The 16,603-nt window shown below is 40.2% G+C and overlaps 1 protein-coding gene across 12 annotated transcripts in view; it reads left to right on the forward strand.

Annotated features, from left to right (window-relative positions):
- EP400 (E1A binding protein p400) overlaps window positions 1-16,603 on the forward strand; it is a 161,254-nt gene extending 144,651 nt beyond the window's left edge. For 7 of the 12 annotated variants that reach the window (XM_089489865.1, XM_089489868.1, XM_089489869.1 and 4 more), the window contains 7 exons: window positions 2,699-2,871; window positions 3,510-3,725; window positions 6,700-6,895; window positions 9,780-9,904; window positions 10,326-10,484; window positions 10,726-10,803; window positions 14,107-16,603. In XM_089489865.1, the coding sequence (XP_089345991.1) occupies window positions 2,699-2,871; window positions 3,510-3,725; window positions 6,700-6,895; window positions 9,780-9,904; window positions 10,326-10,484; window positions 10,726-10,803; window positions 14,107-14,379 (1,220 nt within the window). In that variant the 3' untranslated portion in view covers window positions 14,380-16,603. Of the gene's footprint in view, window positions 1-2,698; window positions 2,872-3,509; window positions 3,726-6,699; window positions 6,896-9,779; window positions 9,905-10,325; window positions 10,485-10,725; window positions 10,804-14,106 lie in introns of those variants that run through there. The other 5 variants (XM_089489866.1, XM_089489870.1, XM_089489876.1 and 2 more) reach the window with 3 other exon arrangements.

Here is a 16,603-nt window from a genome sequence, read left to right on the forward strand (position 1 = left end):
GTAACCCGGGGGACCACTGTATAAGTACATGAGTATATACAGTAAATAGGTGATGTTAGGCTAATAGCCTCAGTTTGTAATTTTTAAGTGGCTGAACTGTACTTTCAATATGCCAAACATAACAATTTTGTGCCAAACCAAATTGTATAGTATATCATATTTCTATAGTAATAAAATTATTTTCAATCTAACAGATGCTAATTTCAGATTTTTTTTTCAATTTTTCCAAATTTTTCCAGTTTCATTTTTTCCCCTCTTTCAGTTTTCATTTTCCCCCTTTCATTTTTTATTCCTCTTTATGTTGGGAGGAAAGTCTTCATTGCCACCAACTCATACGTGTCTGCCATACCCCTGATAGTTTTCAGATGTTGTATCTCATTTATCCTTAACTTTGAATGGTTTGGGCCAAATTGGGGACTAGAAGGACAGGGAGAAGGAAGGAGCTGTTCTGGATGAGAAGGGAGCATCTGAACTTATACTTGAAACACTAGGCTAGAGTTTTTCTTTTTCTTTTCTTTTTCTTTTGTTATACAGTGGAAAGGAGAAGCCAGACATAGTCAGACATGCATTCTAGACTTTAGGAGAACGGATTTCAGTAAATTTAGAGAAGTATTGAGGGTGATCCCGTTTTCAGAAATACTAAAAGAGAAGGGAGTTCAGGATGGATGGGAGTTTCTCAAAAGGGAGATACTGAAGGCACAATTTCAAACAGTTCCAGTGAGAAAGAAAAATGGGAGGTGTCTCAAGAAACCAGGATGGATGACTAAGGAACTTTCAAATGAGCTAAGTTTGAAACGGAACATGTATAAGAAATGGAAAAAAGGGGAAATCACAAAAAAGGAATTCAAAGAAATAGCAGGCATGTGTAAACGCTAAAGCGCAGTTTGAACTCAGGCTTGCTAGAGAGGTTAAGAACAATAAAAAGGGCTTTTTTGGATATGTCCACAGCAAAAGGAAGAAGAAGGAAACGGTAGGGCCACTGCGTGGAGAAGATGGCAAAATGCTAACAGAAGACAGAGAAAAGGCAGATTTACTCAACACCTTCTTTGCCTCAGTGTTCTCAGAAAAAGCAAAGGGTGCTCAACCTGAAGATAATGGAGCAGAGGACAGAATAGGGGAATTTCAGCACAGAATAAGTAAAGAGATACCTTGTTAATCTAAATGAATTTAAGTCTCCAGGACCAGATGAACTACATCCAAGGGTATTAAAAGAACTGATAAATGTAATATCGGAGCCATTGGCAATAATCTTTGAGAACTCCTGGAGAACAGGAGAAGTCCCAGCAGACTGGAGGAGGGCAAACGTTGTCCCCATCTTCAAAAAGGGGGAAAAAAGAGGATCCCAACAATTATTGTCCAGTTAGTCTGACATCAATACCAGGAGAGATTCTAGAGCAGATCATTAAAAAGAGAGTCTGTGAACATCTAGAAGGCAATGCCATAATCACAAAAAGTCAACACGGGTTTCAGAGAAACAAGTCATGATCTCTTTCTTTGATAAAATGACCAGATGAGGGGAATGCTGTGGATATAGTATATCTTGATTTCAGTAAGGCCTTTGACAAGGTTTCCCATGACATTCTTGCAAACAAGCTTGTCAAATGTGGGTTAGACAAGGTAACTGTTATATGGATTTGAAATTGGTTGACCGGCCGAACCCAAAGGGTGCTCAACAATGGCTCCTTTTCATCCTGGACAGAAATGACCAGTGGGGTCCCACAGGGCTCTGTCCTGGGGCCAGTGTTATTCAACATCTTTATCAATGACTTGGATGACAGAATTGGGGGCATACTCATCAAATTTGCCGATGACACCAAATTAGGAGGAATAGCTAATACTCCAGAGGACAGGATTAAAATTCAAAATGACCTGAATAGACTAGAAAGCTGAGCCAAAGCTAACAAAATGAAATTCAACACAGAGAAATGTAAGATACTGCACTTAGGGAGGAAAAATAAAATGCACAGATATAGGATGGGGGACACCTGGCTGAATGAAACTACATGTGAAAGGGATCTGGGAGTCCAAGTAGACCACAAGTTGAACATGAGTCAACAGTGTGATGCGGCAGCTAAAAAGGCCAGTGCAATTTTAGGCTACATCAATAAAAGTATAGTGTCTAGATCATGAGAAATAATAGTGCCACTGTACTCTGCTTTGGTCAGGCCCCACCTGGAATATTGTGTCCAGTTCTGGGCACCACAATTCAAAAAGGACATTGAGAAACTGGAGCGTGTCCAGAGGAGGGCGACTAAAATGGTGAATGGTCTGGAAACCATGCCCTATGAGGAACGACTCAGGGAGCTGGGTTTGTTTAGCCTGGAGAAGAGAAGGTTAAGAGGTGATATGATAGCCCTGTTTAAATATTTGAAGGGATGTCATATTGAGGAGGGAGCAAGCTTGTTTTCTGCTGCTCCAGAGACTAGGATCCGGAACAATAGATGCAAGCTAAAGGGAAAAGAGATTCCATCTCAACATTAGGAGGAACTTCCTGACAGTAAGGGCTGTCCGACAGTGGAACAAACTCCCTCGGAGTGTAGTGGAGTCTCCTTCTTTGGAGGTCTTTAAGCAGAGGCTGGATGGCCATATGTCAGGTATCCTTTGATTGATATTTCCTGCATGGCAGGACGTTGGACTGGATGGCCCTTGTGGTCTCTTCCAACTCTATGATTCTATGATATTTCTTTTTCTTTTCCAGCAGCTCCGGCCGGTGTACAGCTTTCAGGAAAGACAATCACCCCAGCTCACTTCCAGCTCCTGAGGCAGCAGCAACAGCAGCAACAGCAGGCAGCAGGTCAAGTCCAAGTACCCCAGATCCAGGCCCAGGCCCAGGCCCCAGCCCAGATTAAAGCTGTAGGCAAATTATCCCAGGTAAGAAAGATACACCTTGGTTGTTATATAAATCAGGGTCCCAGAGCTGGTGGTCCACCATATTATTATCATTATTATTATTATTAACCTTTATTTATAAAGCGCTGTAAATGTACACAGCGCTGTACATACAGTCTTTTTAATTAGACGGTTCCCTGCCCTCAGACTTACAATCTAAAAAGACACCACACAAAAGGAGAAGGGAGTAGTGGTGGTGAAGGGGATGAGGTCCAGCAGTTCCTCTCTACCTCCAAGGCCTCGACCAAGGCATATGGACTGGAGGGAGGGCTTGGCTTCATAATGGATGGTTAATCTTCATCCAGGGAGGCAAGCGAGAATTATGCAAGGCCTGGGAACGCTTCTCTGAACAGGATGGTCTTCAACTCAGGGGCGAATCCGAGATGGGGCAGAGGAAATCCTAGGCTAGGACAGCAGACCTTGACTACGAGTGGCATATGTTGGCAAATGTAGTTCCCATCAGCCTCAGTAATCCAGACTCTCCATTGTTTTTAGTCTTGCTCTGTGCAGCATCCAGTAACTTGGTTACAACAGCCAGTACTCGCCTAACATCAAAATACTATTCATTGAATTGAAAGTCAATATATTTCTGAATATGTATTCCGTTTCTCCTTTATCAGGAGCAGCTAATCAAATTACAAAAGCAGAAGCTGCAGCTTCCACAACAGCAGGCACCCCAGCAGCAGGCACAGTCTGGAGCCCAGCAACAAACAAGTCAGGTTCAGGTGCAGCAGCAGCAGCAGCAGCAAGCCCAGCAGCTCTCAGCTGTTGCAACCCCAAGGCCAGGGGCAGTCCTCACTGGTACCACTGTCACAAACCTCCAGGTTGCTCGCCTCGTAAGTTACCCTTTATTCTTCAAGTGGAAGCTCTTTTGTGAAGATTAGAGATCTGCTCAGTCAAGATCTGCTCAGGTGTAGCTGGTACAACAGGGTTGGAGATTTTGCAGCCCTCCTGATGTTGGATATCAACTCACATCGTTCATCACCATTATCTATGCAGGAGAATGCTTATGGAAGTTGCAGTCCAACAACCCCTGAAGGGCTACATTCCTCACCCATGTAATAGGGAATAATAGTTTCCATATCTGGAACAAAGAAAAACCACCTCCTTCTCCTTTGCCCCTACCATTGTGTGTGTTGTCCGTCCCGTCCCACCCCCGGCCGCAACTGATACTTGAATGTGGAAATGTCCTTTAGTCACCTTGTCTCATGACATGCAGTAGACCTCCTCTTCCTCCTCCATATAATGATCTGATCTATGCTTTTGGCCAACACTGCATCTCCTAGTAGAAAATTCCATTATGTTAATTATGTATTGTGTGTAGAAGTGCTGACTCTGTCTTGAATTTACTGCCCTTCTGTTTCATCAGGTGATTTAAGAGTTCTATTTTTATGGGAGAGAAAGAAGAAAAGCCTCTCCATTTCATGGCATGCATTACTTTATAAACTGCCATCCATGTTTTGGACTAAAATTACAGTCAGCCCTTCTTATACACGGATTTTTTATACATGGATCCACAGTTTGAAAATGTTCCAAAAAAGTATAAATTTCAAATATCAAACCTTGATTTTCCATTTTTTATAAGGGATACCATTTTGCTATGTCATTATATATATATATATATATATATATATATATATATATATTAAAATGTATTCAAAATATATCATACAAAATCTTACAATCATAAGACAATGGTATAAAGAATTTCAAATCATTGAAAATCCTTCCTTATTAAAATTAATAAGGTATTCCTTATTAAGGTTTTACACAATTCAAATTATTTAAAATAAATCTGACCATATAGAGAACAGTGGCTAGATGGAGAAGAAACTGATATAAAATTTGTATTAATATAATCTATAAGGAGAGACCATTTTTCCTGAAAGGGTCTTTGATTTTTTTTTTTTTAGTTATATTTCATATATTCTGATAATTTCTCCATAAGCCATTGATTCCAAACTTTTCCACCAGCTATCCAGGGATACAAAACCTGTTTTCCAATTATTAGCCACTTCTAATTGAGCAGCTGTCAACAAAAAAGAGATCAACTTTCTATTTTTTAAGAATTTATTACTTCTTGTGTATACTGAAAATAACAAAGGGACTGGGCAAAAGATTATTTTTTGTTTTGTAATTGAAGCAATTTGGTTGATCTCGTTATGCCAGAAATTATTAATTTTAAAACAGTCTAACCACATATGGATATAGGTCCCTAAGACTGCACAACCTCTCCAACATAGGGGTGATATAGAATTTATCATCTGTGATTTTCTAATAGGAGTTAAATACCATTTATATACTAGCTTTAGAAAGTTCTCTCTGGTTAAAGCTGATCTTGACTTCGATACAGTAGATGGCCAAATAGCATACCAATCTGAGTCCAAAATTGATATATTCAGTTCACTTTCCCACAGTGATTTAGTACGTATGGTATCCTGATAGGAGTTTGTCAAGATAATATGATATATGTGGGAGACTGGATCATTGCACAAATTTTCAAAGGGAGTGATAGATCTCAAACTTTACCCTTTCTTGAGCAAGCTAGAGGAGAAGGTTTTTATTTGCATAAACTGAAACCACGAAATCGATAATGGATCTAGAGATGATGCTAAGTCTTCAATTGATTCAAGTTTATTATTCTTAAAGAGATCTTTAATTTGATAAATTCCTTTTTCTTCCCAACCTTTGTATTGCCAGAATTTATCTACATGAAAAACATTTGGATGATATAAAAACGGACAATTAGGTGACAATTCCATTTTTTAATAAGACACACCATTTTGCTATGTCATTATATTTAATGGGACTTCCACAAGGGCCATCCAGTTCAACCCCCTTTCTTATATTGGTCAAGTTAGATGGAAACTGTAGTCCAGAACATCAGATGGGCCTTGGTATGAGAGAGAATGTTTTATCATTTCTCCCTTTTGCTGTAGTTCTGGGTATGGACTTACTTACAGCTGATGTTTTAAATGGCAGAACTAGGCTAATTTGAAAGCATAATCCAGTAGCTCCATGTTGTGGGTATGTTCAATGACAACTCCATTTTGTTAGCTGTGTTACAATATATTAATTTTGTATTAGAATAATCTTTGGTATTTGTAGATGCACATGTTTTTTTCAATTACATTCCTGTGATGTGGAGTTTAATTGAGAATCAGCATTGTCACATCCTGTGTGCTTACACCATTGCAAAAATCCTCTCCTCCAAAGTTGGAAAGATAAACATTAATTGTTCAATGGTCAGAAAATCTTACTGCTCTAGTTGTGTAAGAAAAAAAAACCAGTAGATCTTGTGGAACACTAAGAGTTTGAACTATATATGAAACAGAAGTTCAAAACAAAAAAATAAAAATTGCAAGATCCTAAATCTCATGCCTACATTTTTTAAAAGGTAGTGAGATGGATCACCACTTTCTTTAGCTTTATTGCTTAGCAGCTGTTAAGGGTTTTTAGCACTTGCAGTACAACATTTCTAAATTTTCTTCGAGTTTTGAATACTTTGTGAAGGGGGAAACGCACACCTTTTCCTTTGCAATGGGTTCAAGCATTCTATCCACACATGCTTCTTTATTCTTTTGTAAAGAAGACAAGCACTCACACATCGTATTTTTCTGCTTCCTTATAATGTAAAAAATCTGGTCTTGGGACTAGTTTAAATGAAGGTTTTATTTTGACTCTGTTCCACTTGGAGATCCCTGTACAATATTGGGCTTGTGTGGAAAAACATGACCTTCCCTATAGTGAGCAGATAGGCAGATCTTGCCTTATTCTTGTACAATAATCCCCAAATTCCTTACTACTTAGACTCGTGTTGCTGCTTCCCAGCTTCAAGCGCAAGGTCAGATCCAGGCCCAAACTCCACAGGCAGCCCAGGTGGCTTTGGCAAAACCTCCGGTGGTGTCTGTTCCAGCTGCTGTAGTATCGTCAGCAGGAGTTACCACGCTTCCTGTTACTGTCGCTGGGATTAGTGTTGCTATTGGGCAGCCACAGAAAGCATCAGGTATATCAAACTATTTACTGAACCTCAATTTGTGGGTGGGGAAAGGAAGAGAGAAAGACTTCGGGAGAAAACTGGCTCTTTCACTTTGGGCTTCTTTTCCTCTTGTTCTGGGAGTAATGACAAACAAACAAATAAAACATCCCACAACTCTATCAGAGAATAATACCTCTATTCTTCAGCGACTGAAAAACTACATCTTTTTTGGACTACATCTCCCAGCATGGGAGCCGCCTCGATCGTATTTGGAGAGATGGGATAAAAATAAATGATGATGATGATGATGTTGATGATGGCGATGATGAAAAATGTTGGTTTTACAAGTTCTGTTGTACTGTGTTTATGACAATGAAGTTTTTGACAGATGGCTCTGAACATACAGTTGTTCAGAGAATTGCAGAGTTTGTGAGGGAAGGGAAAGCTGTTGATTCAGCAGTGATTCAGCCCTTCGGCAGCTGGTTGAGAACTGGCAAAAGATCTTGGGATGAATACAAGTATACCTCAATTAACGAAGTAGATGTGTTCCTGGACATTACATTTTTAACAAAAAGTTGGTACTAGAGGCAGAAATAACATGGAAAGAATAGAGAAAGGTTCCTACACAGTTTTAAAGAAGAGCACTTCAACATGGTTCAGCAAACTTTTCATGCAGAACTAACAGTATACATGAAATAAAACCAGGTCAGGTAAACCTTGCATAAGTAAACAAGAACATTTTGAAACATCTAGATACCACCTGAAGGTTTCTTCAAAACTTCATCCAGAGATGATTTTGTGTATCAACAGCCTCCACTTACCTTATGATTTCTATTTTTGTGGCCAAACTCATATATCTATGCTTCTTTACCATGCTGGTGGTAGTTGGTGAGGCAGGCTAATTCACTTCCCCCATTGTTTCTGTTTTGCCATTCCTCCAGGGGTTCTGGAGGCAGCTGCTGTTTCTTTTTTCTGTTTTAGGCAGGCACAGACAGCTGGAGTAGGATTGGCTGAGAACTCTCCCATTCTTCCCAGCCAAAGCTTTATTGTGTTGTTTATTGCAGACATGCTGCAGCAGTCTGACAACTGAATGTCTGTGTTTCTCCAATCCTTCACAACCCTCCCAATGCTAATACTTTTTAAAACAAATTTTCAGCTAGAGAAATGACATGGAGGAGGGGCTGGGTAGAAAAGAAAATATTAAAGAGCTTCTTTGTCAAGTGCTTTATTAACTGAGGTATGCCTGTATTGCTTGTTCCTTATTATTTAAAATGTAAATTCTATTTAATGGTTTACATTAAAATGTAAAACAAAGAGCTCATGATAAAGAAAAAATATTTATGTGCCAACATATTTGTAAGATAAAGGCCCTGTTCAGACGGGCCCTTTGCGACGCCCCCATGACGTGCTGGGGTTGCCTTGGGGCGGCGCGTGCACCCGCCCCACAACCCTAGCACGGGGCGCACAGGTATGACATTGCAGCTGCGCAGCGTCCAAACAGCGCTGTGCAGCTGCGATGCCATTGGGAGTCTTTGTAGGTTTGCAGCAGTGCAACTGTGCCGCAAAAAGCAGCCACTTTTTAATGCTCCTTTGTTACTGCACAGCAGCGTTGTGCAGTTTGGTTGCTGCGGTGCTGCTGCAGAGCAAAGAGAGGCGCCTCCCCGGCGCCTCTTTCTGGCAGTCTGTACCACGCCCATAGATATTAAATTACTTCAGGAACTTTTAAAACAAAGCAGCAGAACATCACTCATCAGTTAAATGAGTCTCAAAGAGCTTTGAAAGAGAGACAGATTTTGATATGACTCCTAAAGAAACTATGGGCCAGAACAGACAGTCCAAAATAAAGCTGTTTTGGGTCACTTTGGAGGCATGCTGTTTAAATCATGCATGCGTCCTAAGAGGCCGGAAGCCATGCCAAAGCCACGATCCAGTTCTAAGGACTGGAGTGCAGCTTTGGCGCACCTTCTGGCCTCTTAGGACACATGTATCATTTAAACAGTATACCTCCAGAGTGACCCGAAGCAGCTTTATTTTGGACTGTCTGTTCGGGCCCAAAATTTGTTTATTTTATTCGGAACATTTTTATTCCTGTTCTTCTGGTGAAAAAAAATTCCAGAACAAAGATCAGTAATAAGGTGTTTCCTCCCTTTAGGTTTACCATCTAAATGACACAGTAAAAAAGGAAGGGAGAAGGAGAGAGAAATGAACTCTGGCACGACTTTTGAGTTAGAAAGTTGGTATAATGATTAGCTGGAATAGAAACAGATTTTTAAAAAATATATATATTATTATTAATGAATATGAATAAAAACAGTTTAAGGAAAGTAGTTTTTGAATATTTTTGGTCTTTTGGCTGAGTCGGTCGCGTGGCCTATCTTTCCTTATCACTGTCATCTCAGCTTGAAGAAACAGTTATTTCTAGATGATCCTTAATGGAAGAAAACCACCTGATGGAGCAAAACTGATAGTGACAGCCTCCTTTTTCTTCCCTCACTGCAGCCTGAGAAAAGTTTCATGTAAGAGTCCTGCACATCTGTACACTATCCTGTGCTCAGTTTGTGAGCTGCTGTCCCCATCACTTAACATAAACTAAAAATGGGGAATATAGTCTCCTCCCAGGTGTTGTTGAAATCCAGTTCCTCTCAGCCTTTGCCGGAATAGCCAGTGATAATGAATGATGGGAGTAGCAGTTTGTAACATCTTGAAAAGAGAATGTTCCCTTCCATTTGACACAGAGACATCCTACTCTAATCAATTTGAGTTGGAAAAGGTGAAGCTGTTCAGGTGGTTGCTGTTTCTGCCATGAGCATTTGAACGCACATGTGTGCTGTGAATGATCAGGATTGCAAACAGTGTCTTGGAACTAGCAAAACTAACAACATTCACTTCTGTTTTTTTGCATCTTGTGAAGGAGGGCAAACAGTGGTCACCCAGATGCAGCACTTGTTGAAGCTGAAGCAACATCATCCAGCAGCCCAGCAACAGAAAGCCATCCAGCCTCAGGTTGCCCAAGGACAAACTGCTGTTCAGCAGAAGGTATCTCTTCCCCAACCCCTCAACACTTACTAGTTTTCTTGCTTTCTGTTACATTGTTGTACAGTTCAGTTATTTATTCTAAGACCATGGAATATGCCACATTGCCACTAATCCAAATGACTGGATAACGTGGCCTATTGGTGTTGTTACCACTTACCTAGAGATTAAAACTTTGCATCAGAACACAACCTGAACATCCTAAAGGTGTACTTGTGCTTAGCCACATCCTTTGGATCTAGGAAATCCATTGCTCTCCATGTTTTGTATAACAACTTCTACCAGCCCCAGGTAATATGTCCACTGTTCAAAGATGGTGTGATTTGCCAGCCAAAATGCCTGGAAGGTACTGAGTTGCCTGTCCTGGGTCTAACCACTATATTACACTGACTTGAGGGCCCAATGTCGTGTTTTGCTGCTCCAGATAAATGCCCAGCAGGTTACCGTTCAGGCTCAACAGCAGACGTCACAGCAACAGAAAGTCTATGCTGCACAGCCAGCCCTTAAAGCACAGTTCCTACCAACGTCCATTTCTCAGGCCCAGAAACCTGGGGGAACACAACAAGTCCAGACTCAAATACAGGTACGGGTAACCTGCCTTCTTCATCTATCTGTGGTTGGGGGAAATCAACAATCACAAACATACTACAAGTATCCTTCTCCAATTCCCTTGAAATTGTGCAGGATCCATATCCAGCCAGGTCACCCCCAGATCAATCAATGTGGCGCCCTCAGGCACTTGCTGAAGATAAAAATCACAGAATACAGGCTATTTTTTTTAATTGAGAACTTCATCCCACCCCCCTCATTTGTTGTTCCTAAAGGTTGCAAAGATTCCACAAGTGGTCTCACAGCAGGCAGCAGTGGCCAATATTCAGCAGGTGGTTTCAGTTTCCCAGCAGGTAAGGTTCTATGGAATGTACTTGTTAAGTAAAAACTTCAGTTAGAATTTCTGTTTATATAGATTCTGTATGGCCACTTCTGATATACCTAGTTTTGCTCATACTACCTTATCATGAATACCAATCATCTGATACTTAGGGCTATGAACTACATCCAAGGGTATTAAAAGAGCTTGCAAATGTAATATCGGAGCCATTGGCAATACTCTTTGAGAACTCCTGGAGAACAGGAGAAGTCCCAGCAGACTGGAGGAGGGCAAACCTTGTCCCCATCTTCAAAAAGGGAAAAAAACAGGATCCCAACAGTTATCGTCCAGTTAATCTGACATCAATACCAGGAAAGATTCTAGAGCAGATCATTAAACAGAGAGTCTGTGAACATCTAGAAGGCAATTCCATGATCACAAAAAGTCAACATGGGTTTCAGAGAAACATGTCATGCCAGACAAATCTAATCTCTTTCTTTGATAAAATTACCAGCTTGGTAGATGAAGGGAATGCTGTGGATATAGTATATCTTGATTTCAGTAAGGCCTTTGACAGAGTCCCCCATGACATTCTTGCAAACAAGCTTGTCAAATGTGGGCTAGACAATGCAACTGTTACATGGATTTGTAATTGGTTCAGCGGCCGAACCCAAAGGGTGCTCAATAATGGCTCCTTTTCATCCTGGAGAGAATTGACCAGTGGGGTCCCACAGGGCTCTGTCCTGGGCCCAGTGTTATTCAACATCTTTATCAATGACTTGGAGGACAAAATTGGGGGCATACTTATCAAATTTGTAGATGACACCAAATTAGGAGGAGTAGCTAATAACCCAAAGGACAGGATTAAAATTCAAAATGACCTGAATAGACTAGAAAGCTGGGCCAAAGCTAACAAAATTAATTTCAAAACGGAGAACTTAGGGCAGAACAATGAAATACACAGATATAGGATGGGGGACACCTGGCTGAATGAAACTATGTGTGAAAGGGATCTGGGAGTCCAAGTAGACCACAAGGTGAACATGAGTCAACAGTGTGATGCGGCAGCTAAAAAGGCCAATGCGATTTTAAGCTGCATCAATAGGAGTATAGTGTCTAGATCAAGAGAAGTAATAGTGCCACTCCATTCTGGTTTGGTCAGGCCCACCTGGAATATTGTGTCCAGTTCTGGGCACCACAATTCAAAAAGGATGTGGAGAAACGAGCGTGTCCAAAGGAGGGTGGCTAAAATGGTGAAGGGTTTGGAAACCATGCCCTTTGAGGAATGTCTTAGGGAGCTGGTAATGTTAGCCTGGAGAAGAGAAGGTTAAGAGGTGATACGATAGCATTGCTTAAATACTTAAAGGTATGCCATATTGAGGAGGGAGCAAGCTTGTTTTCTGCTGCTCCAGAGACTAGGACCAGCAACAATGGATGCAAGCTACAGGAAAAGAGATTCCACCTCAACATTAGGAGGAACGTCCTGACAGTAAGGGCTGTTCGACAGTGGAACAAACTCCCTCAGAGTGTCGTGGAGTCTCCTTCTTTGGAGGTCTTTAAGCAGAGGCTGGATGGCCATTTGTCAGGGATGATTTGATTATTATTTCCTGCATGACGGGGTTGGACTGGATGGCCCTTGTGGTCTCTTCAAACTCAATGATTTTATGATTCTATGAACTCACCTGTCCTCTACAGTCCTGGAGATTATGCATCCCAGAGGCTGAGAAAACCAGATATTTCTTTATCCTGTTAATATACAGTGTATACTAGTAGCAAACTTATTTTCGTTGGACTGGGTAGCCAAAATAGCACAGTCCAAATCTAGTGGCTGAGGCCTCATCTCAATCAATACTGCCTTTGAAAGTATCCTGTAAAAGGACCTGGTTGGTCACTAGGTTTGGGGGAACCTCAATTTTTATAGACCCAGACAAAAGCAAACAAATAAACAAGGAAAACCAACAGAAGAAAGAAACATGTAAGGAAGGAGTAAAGACTGAACAGTAAAATACTGCCTTTGGAAATATTCTGAAAATGAATATGGTTGATTGGCTGAACAGTAATATCCCGAGCTACTTTGCAGACTCCAGTCATTACTGCTGTTATTGTCATGCATTTACTTTATAGCCTGCACCTTGAATACTTTAGGTGCACTCCAGTCTCCTGGCAGCTCAAAGTTCAAACTAAAACCTGTACAATCAGACATTAAAAAATTCAGAGAACATCATAAAACCAAATAATACAGTAGCAGCCACAAGTAAAAGAGCTAGTGTGGTGTAGTAGTTTGAGTGTTGGACTAGGGCTCCAGGAGACCAGAGCTCAAATCCTGGTTCACACATGGAAATCCACTGGTGACCTTGGGCATATTACACCCTTTCAGCTTCAGAGGAAAGCAGTGGCAACCTCCACCTGAACATATTATGCTTAAAAAAACCATGGTATGTTCACTTTAGGATCACATACGTTGGAAATGACCTGAAGGCACACCACAACCAGCAAATTAAAAAAAAGCTAACCACCAAAGGTAGTTAAAATAATACAATGCTATTTTAAACTCTTGGCAGAATAAAAAGCTCTTTGGTGCTGAAATGAAATGTGAAAGGCCTCCTCCTCCTTAAAAAATACTTTAAAATCTGCTAACAGAGAAAGCCCTGTCATTAAATTTTACCCTGTTTACTCCAGAGGTTAAGGGACCCTAATAATAATAATAAGCTTATATCCCACCTTTCAAAGCACAACATCAAGAAACAAACCATGTTTCCTATTCTACTCATATTGCATTTGGCATTCTGTTTTCAATTGTCCATTGCAGGGAAGCTGGGATTCTAGATCTTTTTATTAAAACTTCAAGTGTTGCTTCTTCAGAGTCAAAGACTCTGTAAAAACAATTCTCTTTCACCTTGCTCATCAGTCCCCCTGTCTTGTCCTTTTAAAATTTAGCATTTAGAGTTCTAGACTTTTTAAACTTCTCTGAAGCCCCCCTTGGCAAGGGACTCTTGATTCTGTATAATGCTATTCTCTAGATCAGTGGTCCCCAAACTGTGCTCTTTAAGGGATTTTGGACTACAGCTCCCAGAATCCCAGACTATTGGCCAATGTGGCTGAGGCTTCTGGGAGCTGAAGTCCAAAATCTCTTAAAGGGCACAGTTTAGGGACCACTACTCTAGGTGGTTGTTTTAATTCTTTACTCACTTGACATTGAGACGGGTATGTATCTTGTTTACACAAACTCCAAAATGTTGTACATAATGAAGAACAGACTAACATTAAGGGCAAGGTAACATGCTATAGCACAGAATAAAATAAAGTACATTTAACTTCCCTGCTCTTCCCCTCTCAGGTTCAAGCCCAACCACAGACTGTGACTTTGTCCCAAACGACTGCAGGCCAGCATCAAGTCCAAGTGATCCCTGCTGCCACCACTGCTACAGCTCAAGTGGTCCCACAGAAACTGATACAACAGCAAGTTGTCACAACAGCATCCCCACAGATGCAGGCCCCAGGTGTACAGAACCAAGCCCAGGCATCAGCATCATCTGACAGCCAAACTCAGCAAGCAAAAGTACAGATGAGAGCCCCTGTCAGGCTAAAGGCCCCCAGCAAGCCCAGTTGAGCCCATAACATGACAGCTGTGATCAAAGAAGGGAGGGGAACACAGCTTTTAAAAAAAAAAGATTTTCTACAATATGGGGCACAGTGCCTGCAAGAATCCATCTTTTCTGAATGGCTACAGATGTTCTGTCTTGCAGGAATAGTATAAATCGCTATTACAGTCATAGACCAGCACAAGCTGTCTTGCAGGAAAATCTCAGATGGTAAATAATTAATTCCAAATAAAGTTCTAAGAATGGTATTGAGCCATATATAATGTAAATATTTAAAACTAGATCCCTGTGTGTTTTCGCAGAGACCAAGCAATGTGGTTGCTTTTAAACATCGGTAGAAATTTGTCCACACATTATGTCAAATCATAATCACTGCCAGAAGGAAATCTAATTCGAGTGGGGGGCACAAAGAATGTCTTTCAAAGACAGTGCCCCTTTGGTGGCTGACAAAACAGAGTCCTCTCCCCTTGCTTAGGTGAGTTGTCACAAACCCAAGGTGGAAGATGAGGCTTGTTGGACGTAATCCCTGCAACATTTAGCCAATAAATGTCAAGATTTTTAAGTGTCTATAATTATGAACCATATTTCAGCCTCCATTTTTGTAAGTCTTTTTTTAAAAAAACAAACATTTGCTAATAGCATGTTGTTGGTGTGTTTTTTTTTTGTTTTTGTTTTTTGATGTACAGTTTTTTAAGTACCCATCCTTACATTTTTGCTCCCATTTTTCACTGTTAAGGTAATTAATATCTGAAGCATGTGGTTTTCTTGGTAAATAAATACTATGTGATAATAGCTGTGTTTAACTGTTACCATCCCTGCTACCTTAATTTGTGAAAGGAAATGTTTTATTATGATTGCTGAGCAAAATAGTTTGTTGTCCTTGTTTCACATGGAGCTTCCACTCTGGAAGTATGTAGAATTTCTACTCTTGCAATCCATTTCAACATGTAATTATTCTTCTGCTCAACAGGAAGAAAGAATGGAACGTTTCAATCTAATTTTACAATTGTGTAAAGAAACAGATTAAATTTTGTACTGCTTTATTAAAGATAAATGTACCCCTGATAATTGATGATTTTGGAAGTTTACTCTCCCTTACTGTATTTGAATTGCAAAGCAACCAAGAAGCATTTTTAGAACAGCAGCTCCCCCTGCCCTTTAAATTTTGGTAAATAGTTGGTTGTTTTAACTGTTAAAAGCGGCTTGGTATGCCATAAGAACCATGGAAATTGAAAAAACACAAGTTGTCAGTGGCCATTGTCCACAAAATGTATACACATATATGTAATGGAATTGTGAGCACAGCTGGGGACATCTTTGGCTATTTTTATCAGTCTGGAGAATAAATAATTCTTTTTTAAAAAATTATAGATTTTTCAGTTTCCAGATTTGCTTCAGAAAAATATCCAAAGCCCAAGGTTACATTAGGTGTCCATTAGGTATTCTTGTCAATTTTGGCCAGTTATCAGTCCATAGATTATTGATCTTAGAACTGTTTGGTGTCCAGAAGAGCTTAGACAAGGAACTAGATATTTTGGCTAGTCTGAATGTGCAGAACTCCAACTTCTTCCCCGTTTTACTTAAGTTTTGCTCTTGTTGCAACATACTATTTTTTAGAGACTCCATATTTAACAGATGTTGTGTGCTTGCTTTAAAAACAAAAACAAATTACCTCTCCATGAAGGAGGTGGCGATAGACCAGAAAGTCCCCCCCCACACACACACACACACACTGCTAGTATATGGACAGCAAAATAAACTGCACAGTAAACACTACAGCAACATGTTGAATCATTCCCTTCAGGAATTTCTCCAGAGCTAGCCTCCTCAGAATTGGAGTGAGACTTATACATGAAGTGGTTCTTGGGAGAATCATTATACCCATCCTTTTGCCCCTTAAAATCTAGTTTTTCTTCTAACAAAGTTTTTAGTCTTTGTTTACAAATACAGTGGGATGTAAATATACAAAATGCAAGTAAGAATACACTTCACAGTCCCAGTGTTCTTATGATTATGTCCACTCAAACAATATTTCTTTCCATAGACAGAGAAGGTGAAAATGAGATTTCCCCTACCTTTCTGTCTCTTCTTTCTTCTCTCTTTGAAAGTGTACTAGGAAGCTGGTCAAACTTGTAAACATCCTTAGGAACATTAAAAACATTTGTACTTGACCTGTAGGATTGTCAGGACATGTGGTGTATCCTACTTGAAGATATAATAAAGTGTACATTT

Source organism: Sceloporus occidentalis, unplaced genomic scaffold (assembly GCF_023333645.1).
Source record: "Sceloporus occidentalis isolate IW3139 unplaced genomic scaffold, rSceOcc1.0.p SCAF_41, whole genome shotgun sequence".
NCBI lineage: Eukaryota > Metazoa > Chordata > Lepidosauria > Squamata > Phrynosomatidae > Sceloporus > Sceloporus occidentalis.